The sequence below is a fragment of the Camarhynchus parvulus genome, chromosome 28 (assembly GCF_901933205.1).
Source record: "Camarhynchus parvulus chromosome 28, STF_HiC, whole genome shotgun sequence".
In the NCBI taxonomy this organism is placed as follows: Eukaryota; Metazoa; Chordata; class Aves; order Passeriformes; family Thraupidae; genus Camarhynchus; species Camarhynchus parvulus.
In genome coordinates, this window is record NC_044598.1 from 280,844 (window position 1) to 295,493 (window position 14,650).

At 63.9% G+C, this 14,650-nt stretch overlaps 1 protein-coding gene across 1 annotated transcript; it reads left to right on the forward strand.

Annotated features, from left to right (window-relative positions):
* Window positions 1–996: 996 nt before the first annotated feature.
* Window positions 997–13,073, forward strand: MEF2B (myocyte enhancer factor 2B). Its single transcript, XM_030966951.1, has 9 exons — window positions 997–1,126; window positions 7,746–7,825; window positions 7,990–8,193; window positions 8,265–8,407; window positions 8,792–8,944; window positions 10,574–10,676; window positions 11,599–11,710; window positions 11,804–11,891; window positions 12,716–13,073. Exons 2-9 carry the CDS (start codon window positions 7,772–7,774, stop codon window positions 13,047–13,049), a joined length of 1,191 nt encoding a protein of 396 aa, XP_030822811.1. The 5' UTR covers window positions 997–1,126; window positions 7,746–7,771; the 3' UTR covers window positions 13,050–13,073.
* The last annotated feature ends 1,577 nt before the right edge of the window (window positions 13,074–14,650 follow it).

Below are 14,650 nucleotides of genomic sequence, written 5' to 3' on the forward strand. Positions count from 1 at the left end.
ACGACAGGACAGGACAGGGATGTCCCACACCCAAAGAGCCACCCCGAGTGTCCCCAAAGTGTCCCAGGGCTGGATGTGTCACCTCGGACTCTGCCGAAGCTCCGGAACTTTTTCCTCCCCCCTCCCCATCCCAACTCGCTCTTCAGGATCAATTAATATTACCGGCGAGGCTCATTAACACGCCGCTAATTGCACGCTATAAATCACGAGCTTTAAAAGCAGCTCTGGGGAAGATGTCACGTCCTGAACGCCTGAGAGCCTCATCCAGAAATTCCTCATTTCTCCAGGTTTTCCTCCCGATCTTCCCGCGAATGGGAGTCGGGACAAGGACCCTCAGGATGTCCAGGGTGCAAAAATGTCCCTGTTGTGAGGCTGGGTGGGATCTGATTCCCTGAATTCCCTGAATTCCCTGATATTCCCTGATATTCCTTGATATTCCCTGATTTCCCGATTCCTCTAAATTCCCTGATATTTCTTGATATTCCCTGAATTGCCCGATTCCCCTGAATTCCCTGATTTCCCTGAATTCCTTGACATTCCCTGATATTCCCTGGTTTCCTGATTCCCCTGAATTCCCTGATTTCCTGGTTCCCCTGATTTCCGTGATATTCCCTGATAGTCCCTGTTTTCCCTGATATTCCCTATTTCTCCTGATTTCCCTGGATTCCCTGATATTCCCTGATATTCCCTAATTCCCTGATTTTCCCTGAATTCCCCGAATTCCCTGATATTCCCGAATTCCCTGATATTCCCTGATATTCCCATTTTCCCACCTGCAGCGCCCCGAACTCCCGGCCACGCCCCTTTCCTTCACCCCGCCCCTCACCCAGACAAGGGCGTGGCTATGCAAATAAACACCCGCCGTTAACCAATGGCAGAACAGCCCGGCTGCTGTATGCAAATCTTCCGGCGGGACGGGCGGGGTTATGCAAATGTCAGCGGCGCTGCTCGGTCAGGCGGCGGCAGCGCTCCGGGGACACGAACGGGACCGGGACCGGCACCGGGACAGACACCGGCACCGGGACCAGCACCGGGACCGGCACCGGGACCGGCACCGGGGCCTCCCCGGCTCCGCTGCAGCGCCGGGAGGGCGCGGAGCCGCCGAGGAGGGAGCGCCGCTGCCCAGGTGCGTGTCCCGCGGCGGGCACGGGGGTCCCGCGCTCCGGTGTCACCGGCACCGGGCACGGGGCACAGTGACAGGCGGCAGCAGCGCTGTCTGCGCCGTTTTCCTCCGCCGGGGCTCCGGCCGCATCCCGGCGGGGCTCCCGGGCAGGGGAGCGGGGCCGGCCGGGGAGGGGCCGGTGCGGCCGGGCCGGCGCCCGGCGGGCGGCTCTGGGCACGGCGGAGCCCCGGCCCCGCCCCGCCGTCTCGGGATGGCGGGCTATAAAAAGCCTGCGGTTTGCGCCGAGCTCGGGCCGGTTATTTTTACTCGTGTCTGCGCGGGGAGGAACGCCCGGGTTTAACCCAAAAGCGCAGCCTGGGTGGCAGCCGCCCTGCCCCGGCCCCGCCGCCGCCTCCCCGCCACCCCCGGGGCCACCGGCGCCTCCGGGGGCTGCGGCCGAGCTCGCGGCGCGCGGGGAAACTGAGGCACGGCAGCGGCGGGCTGTCGGCTCGGTGTGGTTGAGGTGACAGAGGTGGCGGCGCGGCCGTCACCCCCGATGGCGCTGTCACCTCGCGGGGGTGGCACAGCGGCCCGGCTGCTCCCGGCACCAGCTGCTGGCAGCCCGGTCCCTTCCGCTCCCGGCAGGGGACAACAGGGCCACGGCTCCTGCCAGGGGCATCTCCAGGGTGGTGGCACCTCCATGTGCCATCTGCAGGGTGGTGGCATGTCCATGTGCCATCTCAAGGGTGGTGGCACCTCCATGTGCCATCTGGAGGGTGGTGGCATGTCCATGTGCCATCTCAGGGTGGTGGCGCCTCTGTGTGGCATCTCCAGAGTGTCCCAGTGCACCTGGGTCCCCCTGGCACCCATGGAGAGCGAGGTGGATCCTCTGCCAGATCCTCCTGCCCAGCACAGCCTGCTGCCAGCGTTGTCCCTGTCCCCCCTGTCCCTGTCCCTCCTGTCCCTGTCCCCGTCCCCATCCTCAGGGATTTTTTTACATTTTTCATGACAGAAACTCTCCCAGCGCTGCCAGTCTGGAGTTCCCCGGGGAATGAATTTCCATGGGAGCTCGGGATGAGCAGGAAGGCGGGGATGGGACCCAAAGAGGAGGGGCTGTGCCCCCAGGGGACCCCCCGGGCACCCCTGGGGAAGGATTGGGGGTGACCATCAGGGCAGGCTCGGTGACCTCGGGGAGCTCTGGGGAAGGAGGGAGCTGGGTGCAGGCCTCAGGTCCGGCTTGGGATCCCAAACCTGCCCAGGGCGCACACGACGTGATAAAAAGTGGATTTGGGAAATTTTGGGAGACTTCGGTGCAAAGGGAGAGGGATCCTGCTGGGCCGTGCCGGCACTAAGCCAGCCTAAACCAGGCAGCAAACCAGCCTAAACCAGCCTAAACTAGCATAAACAGGCAATAAACCAACCTAAACCAGGCAGTAAACCAGCCTAAACCAGGCAATAAACCAGCCTAAACCAGGCAGTAAACCAGGCAGTAAACCAGGCAACAAACCAGCCTAAACCAGGCAACAAACCAGCCTAAACCAGGCAATGAACCAGCCTAAACCAGGCAGCAAACCAGCCTAAACCAGGCAATGAACCAGCCTAAACCAGGCAATAAACCAGCCTAAACCAGGCAGTAAACCAGCCTAAACCAGGCAATGAACCAGCCTAAACCAGGCAATAAACCAGGCAGTAAACCAGCCTAAACCAGGCAATAAACCAGCCTAAACCAGGCAATAAACCAGGCCTCAGGGCTGCTTTAGGATTCCAAACCTTCCCAAGCGCAGGGCACCCACGACATCCCAAAAAAAGTGGATTTGGGAAACTTCGGGAGACTTTGGTGCGAAGGGAGAGGGACCCGGCTGGGATCCAGCAGTGAGTGAGGGGCTGCAGGGCCTGGCACGCCGCAGTGGGGGCGCCCAGGAGGATTTGGGGCCAAATCAGGACAATTCAAACCCCTTGAATTTCCCTCCTCTTCCCAGAAATGCCCGCAGGATTGTCAGGATAAAGCAGCTCTGTGAGCCAGGCAGCCCCAAAGGCACCAAGTGGGGACCCCTCCCCAAATTAACCCCATGGGAATCGTGGGTTCCCTCCCTGGATGGAGCCTCAGTCGTGCCCTGGGCTGGAGGGGGGGGATGTCCGTGTGTCCATCCATCCTCCCCAGGGCCGTGAGCTGCCTCGGTTTTGGGGCCATTTCAATCCTTCCTCCTTCCTCACACTCATTTGGGAACCGAAAATCCTCCACCCATTGGCGCCGGGGCTTTCGCTCTGTGTCACTCCCAGGGGGACAGTGACAGTGACAGTGACAGCGACAGCGGGGCTGGAAGGTGGCAGCAAACCCCAGAACCCCCAAACCCGAGGGGTTTTATGGCTGCTGGGTGCTCGGGAAGCTGGGAACAGGGTTTGGGGAGGACGTGGTGGTCCCAGAAACCCCTCAGGGCCACATCCCCACCTCTGCCCCATTTCCCAGCCGGCTCCTCCCGGCTCCCGGTCCCCACCCAGCGCTGCCAGCCCCGCGCTGGTTTGTGCTGGTCGCTTGTTTAAACAACCTATAAAAAGCAGGAGGGCCCAGCACAAACTCCACGCTCAACTTTGACTTTTCCCCGTGCTGGGCTCGGGATGCTGCTCACAGCAGCGCAGCCGTTCCCAGGGGATCCAGACCACGGGGCCAGGACTGGGCTTGGCGCTCTGGGCCCAGCACTCCGGATCTGGTGCTCCTAAAATCCTCATTTCAAACCCCATTTCAAACCCCCTTTCAAACCCCATTTCAAACCCCCATTTCAAATTCCCTTTTCAAACCCCATTTCAAACTCCATTTTCAAATCCCCATTTCAAACCCCATTTAAATCCCCATTTCAAGCCCCCATTCCAAACCCCATTTCAAACCCCATTTCAGCCCCCATTTCAAATTCCCATTTTTAAATTCTCATTTAAAATCCCCATTTCAAACCCCCATTTCAAACCCCATTTCAATCCCATTTCAAACCCCATTTCAAGCCCCCATTCCAAACCCCCATTTCAAACCCCCATTCCCACCCCTGTTCCCCTCCTGGCCCCACCATCATCATCCCCTCCCTCCTGTGGGATTTTGCTGCTCCTGGCTCAGATTTCCCCCTCCCTCGGGATGAAAACCCTTTTCTCCCTGCTGAAATCGTATTTTTTTCCTCCCAAAACGCTTTTTGGGATCTGCCAAATGCCGCCCGCGCGTGTTTGAGAACCAATCCCCTCCCAGTCCTTCCCAGTCACCCCCAGCTCTCGGATTTGCAGGGAAAACCCCATAATTTGGTAAAAAACCCCTTTTGTGCACCCCATGAGAGGATGAATCCCTGGGCAGCTCTGAGACCCTGACTCGGGGGTGTTTTAGGGGAGCGCTCAGACCCTGGAGCAGTTTTTTCCTTTAATACCCTCCCTTGCCTGGATTTTAGGATAAATTTGGTGGGTTTAGGGTTTCTGGGAGCATCCAGGGGTGTGGAGGTGCTGGAGGCAGCACTGGAGGCCCCGTTGTGGTGCCGGGGATCCCAATGTGGTTCACGGGGAAAACACCCGGCTCTCCAGGGTTTGTTTGGTCTCAGCTCACTAATTAGGAGCTGGAATTAGGAATTTACACCCCTGGCGCTGTGCAAATGCCCCCTAAAGGCACAGAGGGTTGGGGGGTTGGTTATAAACCCGATCCCAGCACGGGGGGTCGGGGTGAGGCCGAGCTGTGGGTGCCGGGTCCCACTGGGAATGGTTGGGATGGGGTGGGAGTGATCCCAACCCCGATCCCAAACCCAATCCCAACCCCAATCCCAACCCCAATCCCAACCCCAATCCCAACCCCGATCCCAAACCCAATCCCAACCCCAATCCCAACCCCGATCCCAAACCCAATCCCAACCCCAATCCCAACCCCAATCCCAATTAGCACCTCTCAGGACCCCCTGGAACCTTCCAGGGCCCCCTGGGCATCACCCCATGGGGCACTGAGCTACCACAGCATCCAGGGATGTGCGGGGGGTGGTCCCCAAGAAAATCCTTGGAGTTATTTCATGTCCCTGCGGCAGGTGGGGGATGCAGCTGTCCATCCATGGATCCATCCATCATCCATCCCTGTGTCCATCCATCCATCCATCCATCCATCCATCCATCATCCATCCATCCATCCATCCATCCATCCATCCATCCATCCATCCATCCATCCATCCATCCATCCTTGTGTCCGTCCATCCATCCATCATCCATCCATCCATCCATCATCATCCATCCATCAATCCATCCATCCATCATCCATCCATCATCCATCCATCCATCCATCCATCCATCCATCCATCCATCCATCCATCATCATCCATCCATCAATCCATCCATCCATCCATCTCATCCATCCATGGATCAATGGATCCATCCATCCATCATCCATCCATCCATCATCCATCCATCCATCCATCCATCCATCCATCATCCATCCCTGTCCGTCCATCCATCCATCCATCCATCCATCCATCCATCCATCCATCCATCATCCATCCATCCATCAATCCATCCATCCATCCATCCATCCATCCATCATCCATCCATCCATCCATCCATCCATCATCCATCCATCCATCCATCCATCCATCATCCATCCATCCATCCATCCATCCATCCATCCATCCATCCATCATCCATCCATCCATCCATCCATCCATCCATCCATCCATCCCTCCATCCCTGTGTCCATCCCTGTGTCCATCCCTCCATTCCCCTCCCCAGGCTGAGGCTCTGCAGGGACACGGGGCGCTCACATCCAGACCAGCACCCCCTGCCCCGAACGCCCCAACCCCGAGCTCCACCCCCAAAAAGCCACCCCCAAAATGACCCCTGGGGGCCTCGGGGTGTCCCCAGGGAGCGCCGCAGGTGTCGGAGCCAGGAGAACACCCCCGGGACGGTTGGGAACGGGAAAACCTCGTCCCAGGGCAAACCTGGGAATTCTCAGCCCTTTCCGGCGGGGCCGGGGTGCTCTGGGCACCCCCAGGCCCTCGGGGAGGGGGCACGGGGGGGGTCGTGCGTGGGCCCGGGGACACAGGGTGGCAGCGGGGCCGTGGGAACGGCAGCGCAATTTCCTTCCATAAATTAAAATTAGTTTTGATCAGCTAAAAATAGCAGCCGAGCACGCTGGTGAAATGGCAACGTGCTCGTCGAGAGGGGGAGGCGGGACACGCCGCGGGCATCGGGGGACCCGAGGGTCCCCAACTGCCCCCCTGGCACCCGGCCTGGCACTGGGGGAGGCTCCCAAGGTTGTCCCCAACACGGAGCTGCCACCCCGCAGTGTCCCAGCCCCGCTCCCGCCCCGGGGTTTGGGGACAGAGGGGACAGAGCCAGGCCAGGTCTGTCCCCACGCCGGGGTGGGCACCAGGGACACGTTGGGGACATCGCGGTGCCACCCGTGGTTCCACCCTGTTGGTGGCATTGGGGGATTTTGGGGTGGCTCTTGCTGTGGGGGTGGCAGAGGGACAGGGATTGGGGAGTGTGACAGGGATTGGGGGGATGTGACAGGGATCGGGGTGTCCCAGCGCTGTGGGGGTGTCAGAAGAGCGGGAATTGGGGGGATGTGACAGGGATTGGGGTGTCCCAGTTTTGTGGGGGTGTCAAAGGAGCAGGAACAGGGGGGGTGTGACAGGAATTGGGGGGTGTGACAGGAATTGGGGGGGTGTGATAGGGATTGGGGTGTCCCAGTTTTGTGGGGGTGTCAGAAGAGCAGGAATTGGGGGGATGTGAGGGGAATTGGGGGGATGTGACGGGAATTGGGGTGTCCCATCGCTGTGGGGGTGTCAAAGGAGCAGGAACAGGGGGGTGTGACAGGAATTGGGGGTGTGACAGGAATTGGGGGGATGTGACAGGAACTGGGGGGATGTGACAGAAATCGGGGTGTCCCAGCGCTGTGGGGGTGTCAGAAGAGCAGGAATTGGGGGGATGTGACAGCGCGGGGGTGTCCCAGCGCCGTGACAGGCTCGGGGGGTGCCTGCCCCCCTCAGCCACGGTGGCACCGGGTGTCACCAGCGCCGTGTCGCTGCCCGGGGCTGGCTCACGCGGCCGCGCGGGTGGGCGGGCGGTTTCGCTTTGCCGTCTCCTCGTGCAGCCACTTCCTGGCCCGCGAGTGGCGGAGGTCAAATTTAGTCTGCCGGAGCTCGAAAAAAAAAAAAGAAAAGAAAAAAAAATTAAAAAACAAAAATCCCCAAATTTAAACCTCAAACCAACCCTTTTGTTCGAGGGACCCTCCCCGCCGCCAGCCCGGCCCCCTTTATTTAAACGCCCTCCCCATCCCACGGAGCCGTCGGGAGCAGCCTCGGGGGTTTGGGGTGAGGACTCCGCTCCCAAAGCCCTCCAGAATTTGGGATCCCGTGATTTGGGATCACGGCCGCACCCCAAGGTGCTCGGGGAGTGATGGATTGGGGTGGCTGGGCAAGGCCGAGGGGATTTTTTCCCCTCTAACCCAGCAGAATTTCCCAATTTCCCCCCATTTTCCGCTTGGCCACCATCTTCGCGGAAGAAGAAATGACCGAACTTCCTCCGAAAATCGATTTTATTTTCGCAGCCCAACTTATTTTTGGCGGCGCTGGGGCGGACTCTGGCTGGGGACAGCCCCGAGGGCTGCGGGGCTCAGGCATTTCTCGCTCTCTTCCAGCCCCGAACCCAGCGGAGGAGGCGAAAATGGGCCGCAAAAAAATCCAGATCAGCCGCATTTTGGACCAGCGGAACCGGCAGGTAGGGGCTGCTCGGGGTGAGGCGGGATCGAGGAGAGGATGAGGAGGATGGGAGGCAAAATTACCCCATTTTTGGGGTAATTTTTGGGAGAACTGGGGAGCGTTTTTGGGAGAACTGGGGGCCGTTTTGGGGGGGGGTTTCACGCCCGGTTCCCCCGCTTTCAGGTGACCTTCACCAAGCGGAAATTCGGGCTGATGAAGAAGGCGTACGAGCTGAGCGTGCTGTGCGACTGCGAGATCGCCCTGATCATCTTCAACAGCACCAACCGCCTGTTCCAGTACGCCAGCACCGACATGGACAAGGTGCTGCTCAAGTACACCGAGTACAGCGAGCCCCACGAGAGCCGCACCAACTCCGACATCCTCGAGGTAGCGGCCGGGGTGGCCCCCGGGGCCCCGCGGTGGCCGCAGGGACCCCGCTCATTGTCACCTCCCCGCAGACGCTGAAGCGCAAAGGGCTGGGGCTGGAGAGCCACGAGCTGGAGCTGGAGGAAGGCCCGGAGCCGCCCGGGGACAGGGGCAGGAGGCTCGGGGACGGCGTGGATCTGTCCCTGGCGCGGCCCAGGTTTTATGTGAGTCGCTGGTGGCACGTGGAGGGTCCTGTCCCCTCCCCGGCCTTGGGTTCTGGTTTGTTCTGCAGGGTCCTGAGGGTCCCCGAGGGTCCTGTCCCCTCCCCGGCCTTGGGTTCTGGTTTGTTCTGTGGGGTCCTCATGCCCTTCTTGGCCTCTGGTTTGTCCTGAGGGTCCCCAAGGGTCCCCAAAGGTCCTGTCCCCTCCCCGGCCTTGCGTTCTGGTTTGTCCTGAAGAGTCCCAAAGGTCCCCAAGGGTCCCCAAGAGTCTCGAGGGTGGCTGTTCCTGACCCCTGTGTGTCCCCAAGGGTCCCCAAGGGTCCCCAAGGGTCCCCAAGAGTCCCCAAGGATCCCAAGGGTCCCTGTCGCTGACCCCTGTGTGTCCCTGAATGTCCCAAGGGTCGCTGTCGCTGACCCCGTGTCCCGAATGCGGGGCCCGGGCCCCTGTGTCCCAAGGCCGCCCGCGCCCGCGGGCTCCCTGTCCATCCGACCGTGTGTCAGGCCCTCCCTGAGCGGCCCAACCACGGGCGTCGGTGCCCAGGCCTGCCCCAGGTAGGCTCCGGGGCACTGGAGTAGCGGCACACGGAAAGGAGCCTGCCATGGGGGTCCTGTCCCCACCCTGGGCACCCCATCCCTGCCATGGGGGTCCTGTCCCCACCCTGGGCACCCCATCCCTGATATGGACACCCCATCCCCGCCCTGGGCACCCCATCCCCGCCACGGACACCCCATCCCTGATATGGACACCCCATCCCCACCCTGGGCACCCCATCCCTGCCATGGGGGTCCTGTCCCCACCCTGGGCACCCCATCCCTGCCATGGGGGTCCTGTCCCCACCCTGGGCACCCCATCCCTGATATGGACACCCCATCCCCACCCTGGGCACCCCATCCCCGCCACGGACACCCCATTACCACCATGGGCACCCCATTAGCAGCTTGGGCACCCCATTACCACGCTGGGCACCCCATCCTTTTCATGGGCACCCTATCCTTGCCATGGACACCCCCTCCCCGCCATGGGCACCCCATTTCCAACATGGACACCTCATTCCCTCCATGGACACCCCGTCCCCTCCATGGGGACTCCATTTCCACCATTGGGCACCTCCTCCTTTCCATGGAAGCCCCATTCCTTCCATAAACCCCCATCCCCACCATGGAACTCTGGACACCCCATCCCCACCATGGACATCTCCTCCTTTCCATGGGCACCCCATCCCCACCATGGTCACCCCACCATTCCCACCTGGGACACCCCATTCCCACCATGGACACCCCACTCCCACCCTGGACACCCCATTCCCACCATGGCCACCCCACTCTGGACACCCCATTCCCGCCCTGGTCCCCTGCCCCGGCCATGCCCACCCCGGCGTCCCCCCGAGCCCCGCGGGGATTTTCCCGGCCCGGCCCCGCATGCAAAGCTCCTCCCGCGGGGCCTTCCCGGCCGCGGGGCCGGGGCTGCGTGGGCAGCAGCGGGGCCGCAGCTGTGGAAACACCGGCCCGGTGCGGCTCCAGCTGCTTCCTGTGCCCTGCAGAGCCGGCAGCAGCTGTGCCCTCACCCGTGCCCATCCCGGGCACAGCCCGGCACGGGGGCTCAGCCCCTGGAGGGGACAGAAAAGGGGCTGGAAACGCCACAAACCCGGGGCTTGAGCAGGGAAACCTCGGGGGTGGGAGGTGGCACGGGATGGGGACATGCAGGGATGGGGACAGGCAGGGATGGGGACAGGCAGGGATGGGGAGGCAGCATCCCAAATCCCTGGGATGGGGACAGGCAGGGCCCAAATCTTGCATGGGGACAGGCAGCACCCCAACCCTGGGATGGGGACAGGCAGGGATGGGGACAGGCAGCACCCCAAACCTTGGGATGCGGACAGGCAGCACCCCAAATCTTGGGTGGGGACAGACAGGATCCCAAACCCTGGATGGGGACAGGCAGTGACCGAAGGCACGCTGGCCATTCCCACGGGACCCCCAGCGGGTGTGGGTGTCCCCAGCAGGGCGTTTGCAGCCCCTGTCCCCCATGTGCGGCCCCAGAGGCACATCCAGCCCTGCCCTGGGTGTCACCTCCTGTCACAGCCCCGGGTGGGCATCCCCGGCTGTCCCCGAGGCTCATCCGTGCGTCCCGCCGTCCGTCTGTCCCCCAGGGCTCGGCTACCCCCTGTTCCCCGCCGCCAGCCTGAGCCGCGCCCTGGCCACCAAGACGCCGCCGCCGCTGTTCCTGGGCACCGAGGGCCGGCGCGGGGACAGCCAGGGCGGCCGGAGCGGCGGCACCGCCGCGGTGAGTCGGCTGTCCCCGAGGCCACACGGCTGTCCCCGAGGCCACACTGCTGTCCCCAGGGCTACACGGCTGTCCCCAAGGCGACACTGGTGTTCCTAGTGCCGCACGGCTGTCACCAAGGCCACACTGGTGTCCCCAAGGCCATACGGCTGTCCCTGAGGCCACATGGCTGTCCCCAAGGCCACACGGGTGTCCCCAAGGCCACACGGCTGTCCCCAGAGCCACATGGCTGTCCCTGAGGCCACACGGCCATCCCCAAGGCCACACAGCTGTCCCCAAGGCCACACGACTGTCCCCTCCCCAAAGCCCACTCCTCCCATGTGCCCCTTCCTTGCTGGGGGGCTCAAGGAGGGGTGGGGAGGGGTCCCCCCGGGGATTTGGGACACAGAACCCATTGGGGTCCCCCGGTTCATTGGGGTCCCCCCCGTTCACTGGGGTGCCCCGTTCACTGGGGTCCCCCCGTTCATTGGGATGCCCCCGTTCATTGGGGTCCCCGTTCACTGGGGTGCCCCGCTCACTGGGGTTCGGGCCCCCTTCACTGGGTGCCCCTCATTGCCGTCTTTCTGGGGTGCCCCTTCTTGGGCCCCCGTTCTGGGTCCCCCCGTTCACTGGGGTGCCCCCGTTCATTGGGGTCCCCCTTCACTGGGGTGCCCCGTTCCCCCATTGCCCCCGTCACTGGGTCCCCTCTTCCTCCCGTTCCTGGTCCCCCGTCATTGGTCCCCCCGTTCATTGGGATGCCCCCGTTCATTGGGGTCCCCCCGTTCACTGGGGTCCCCCCGTTCACTGGGGTCCCCCCGTTCACTGGGGTGCCCCCGTTGCCCCCGTTCACTGGGGTGCCCCCGTTCATTGGGGTCCCCCTTCACTGGGGTGCCCCCGTTCATTGGGGTGCCCCCGTTCACTGGGGTCCCCCCGTTTCCCGCAGCGGCCGCTGTTCCCCGCCCTGCAGCCGCTGAGCCCCGCGCTCAGCCCGGGCAGCTCCGGCCTCCCGAGCCACGGCCTCGCCGGCTTCCCCTTCCTCAGCCCGGCCCAGGCGGGTGAGTGGCGCTGCCCCAGCCTTGTCCCCATCTCAGCCTTGTCCCCTCCCTTTGTCACCCCCCTCCCGCTCACTGTGCGCTCCCACCCCACAGATTTTGGGGCTGGCGAGGTCCCGGCGCCCCCCGGATTCCTGCAGCCCCCCCCGGCCTGGCAGCACCCCCGGGACGTGGCAGCGCTGGGGTGAGGAGGGGTGGGGACAGGGTGGGGACAGGGCGGGGACAGGGGTGGCCTTGGGGTGCGGACAGGGTGGGGACCGGGCAGGACAAGGGGGGACCGGGAGGAGAAGGTGGGGACAGGGCGGGGACAGGGGGGACAGGGTGGGGACCGGACAGGGGACAGAATGGGGACAGGGGGGACAGGGCAGGGGCCAAAATGGGGACAGGGGGGACAGGGCAGGGGACAGGGGTGGCCCTGGCATGGGGATAGAGGAGGGGACAGGGCAGGGGCCAGGTGGTGACAGAGGTGGCCTTGTGGGAGGGACAGTGCAGGGACAGGGGAGACAGGGCAGGGGACAGGGGGGGACATGGCAGCTCTGGTGCGAGGACAGGGGTGGCCCTGGGGTGGGGACAGTGGGGGACAGTGCAGGGGACAGGGTGGGGACAGGGGTGGCCCTGGGGTGGGGATGGGGAGGGGACAGAGCAGCCATGACACGGCATCACTGAGGTAAGGCAGGGGACGGGGGGACAAGCGAAGGTGACCCCATTGTGCTGCACCCACGGCTGTCACCTCCCAGCCACGGGCGGCACCGAGGGGCAGCCCCCCACCCACAGGGTGCTCTTGGGGGCCGCCCCGAAGCATCCCCACATTATTTGCAGCCGGGCTCCCCCTTGGATCTTGTCCCCATGTCCGTCCCCCCCAGCAGCCCTGTGGGCCCAACTGGGGCAGAACCAGGGGCCCAACTGGGGCAGAACCAGCCCAGGACAGGAACTCGGGGGGTCTCAAACCCTCTCGCGGTGACAAGGGGACACGGGGACAGTCCCTCACCCCGTCCCCTGTCGCCGCAGGGCCAGCGCTCGGATCGTCCCCGCGGAGGAGCCGGCCGCTGTCGCTGTCCCCGGCGCGTCCCCGCAGCCCATCAGCATCAAGTCGGAGCGGGTGTCGCCGGGGCTGGGCTGTCCCCCGGGCACCCCCCAGCCCCCCCTGGCCACGCTGGCGCCCCTCAGCGAAGCCCCCCGAGCCCCCGGCGAGCTCCAGCCCCGCGATGACTTCGCCAAGAGCTTCCCCCCGTACGCGCCGGGGCCGCCGCGGCCGCTGCCGGACGAGCCGGGGGTCGCTGTCCCCGCTGTCCCCGCTGTCCCCACGCGGAGGGGACAGCCCGTGGACGTTTGGCAGAGATAGCGAGGCCGGCGGGGCGCGGGGAGGGGGAGCAGCCCCCGCTCCTGCCCCATCTGGGCCCCTCGGGAACCCCCGGTGCCCCCGGTGCCCCCGGGCTCGCTGCGGGCTCCCTGTCCCCACCCTGGGGCTGCAGCTCCTCGGAGCCCCCGAATGCCACCGAGTCCCCTCCTTAGGGGAGCTGTGGCCGTGTCCTGTCCGGTGGCGCTGGGCGCTGTCCCCGCCTGTCCCCAGCGTGTCCCCAGCGTGTCCCCAGCGTGTCGCCAGCGTGTCCCCAGCGTGTCCCCAGCAGCGGGAGTGGCCGGGAAGTGCCACGCGGTGGCAGCAGGACTGAGAGCAGCGGCAGCGGCTCCAAACCGGCAGCCCCGGCCCAATTCCGCGGCCAGGGGGACAGGGGGACAGGGGACAGGGGGACAACGCTGTGCCCCCAGCCAGGGGCTCTTTTCTATTTATTATCTTCGCACCAATAAAGAGCTGGGGGGCTCGGGGTGTCTGCTGTGAGGTTTTTGGGCCCAGTTTGGGCTGGCATTGTCCCCACGGGAGAGGTGACGCTGCCCGCACCCCCTCGGTCTCAGCGCTGCTGTCCCCCCGGCTCAAAGCCACCTCTCGGGGGTCACTGACAGCGGGGTGGGTGACAGCCGGGTCACCCCTGGTCTGCTGGGGTTGTTGAGGCTCAGCCGTGCTGCCCCCACCCCTCGGTGACCCCAAAAAAGCCTCTCGGGGGTCTCAGAGCACGGGGGAGATGGAAAAAAAACCCTTAAAATCGGGATTTGGGGGGCAAGGTGGGGGTTAAGGCCCGCCCCAGCTGAGCTGAGCCTGTTTGAGCTCAGGGCTGGGCCGGGTTTGGGGGTTCTGCCGAGTTTTGGGGTGGGGGAGCATCCCCTGGGCGCTGTGCTGGGCACACACGCTGCTGGGGGGTGACAAGGACGGACAGCCGGGTCCTGCAGCGCCACCACCCCACGGGGACACCCTGGGGGGGTCCGGGTCCCCCCCAGCACCGCCTGGACACCCCCAGGCCGGGATCAGGCAGGGCCGGGGTTCCCCCACACCCCCAGCGCCGAGCTGGGCCCCTGCCCTCGGCTGGGGGGGCGCGGATTAGAGCCCCGAGATTAAAACCTGGGCGGGAGATTAATCCTGGGAAGAGTTTGCCCGGTTTAATAGAGCGCCATAAATACCAGGCGGGATTAGGGGGCTGTGCCGAGCCGCGCCGGGCCCAGCGCCACCCGCCGGGGGTGGCAGGTCCCCTCCAGGGCCACCCTTGGGACCGGGCCGGGGTCTGCGGCTGCGAGAGGAGGCGACACAGCGGGAGCGGGAGTGGGGGCTGGGGTAAGAGGCACTGATTGAATAGCAATGACTGCATGATTTATGGTTTGCATTATTGCACGCCTCATTTGAATATATGCTAATCAGGCGCTTTTTTTTTTTTGCCTTTTTTTTTTTTTTTTCCCTCTCTCCCCTTGGTTTTGTTTGTAAGATTTAGATTCGCTATGGCAACCCGCTGGCATGGAAGGAGCGCCAGGAAATGTCAGGGCGAGGTGAGCCCCGGGGAGGGGCCGGGGGCCGGGGTGGCGGTGGCTGCGGCGGTGGCGGGGGGGACACGGCGCATC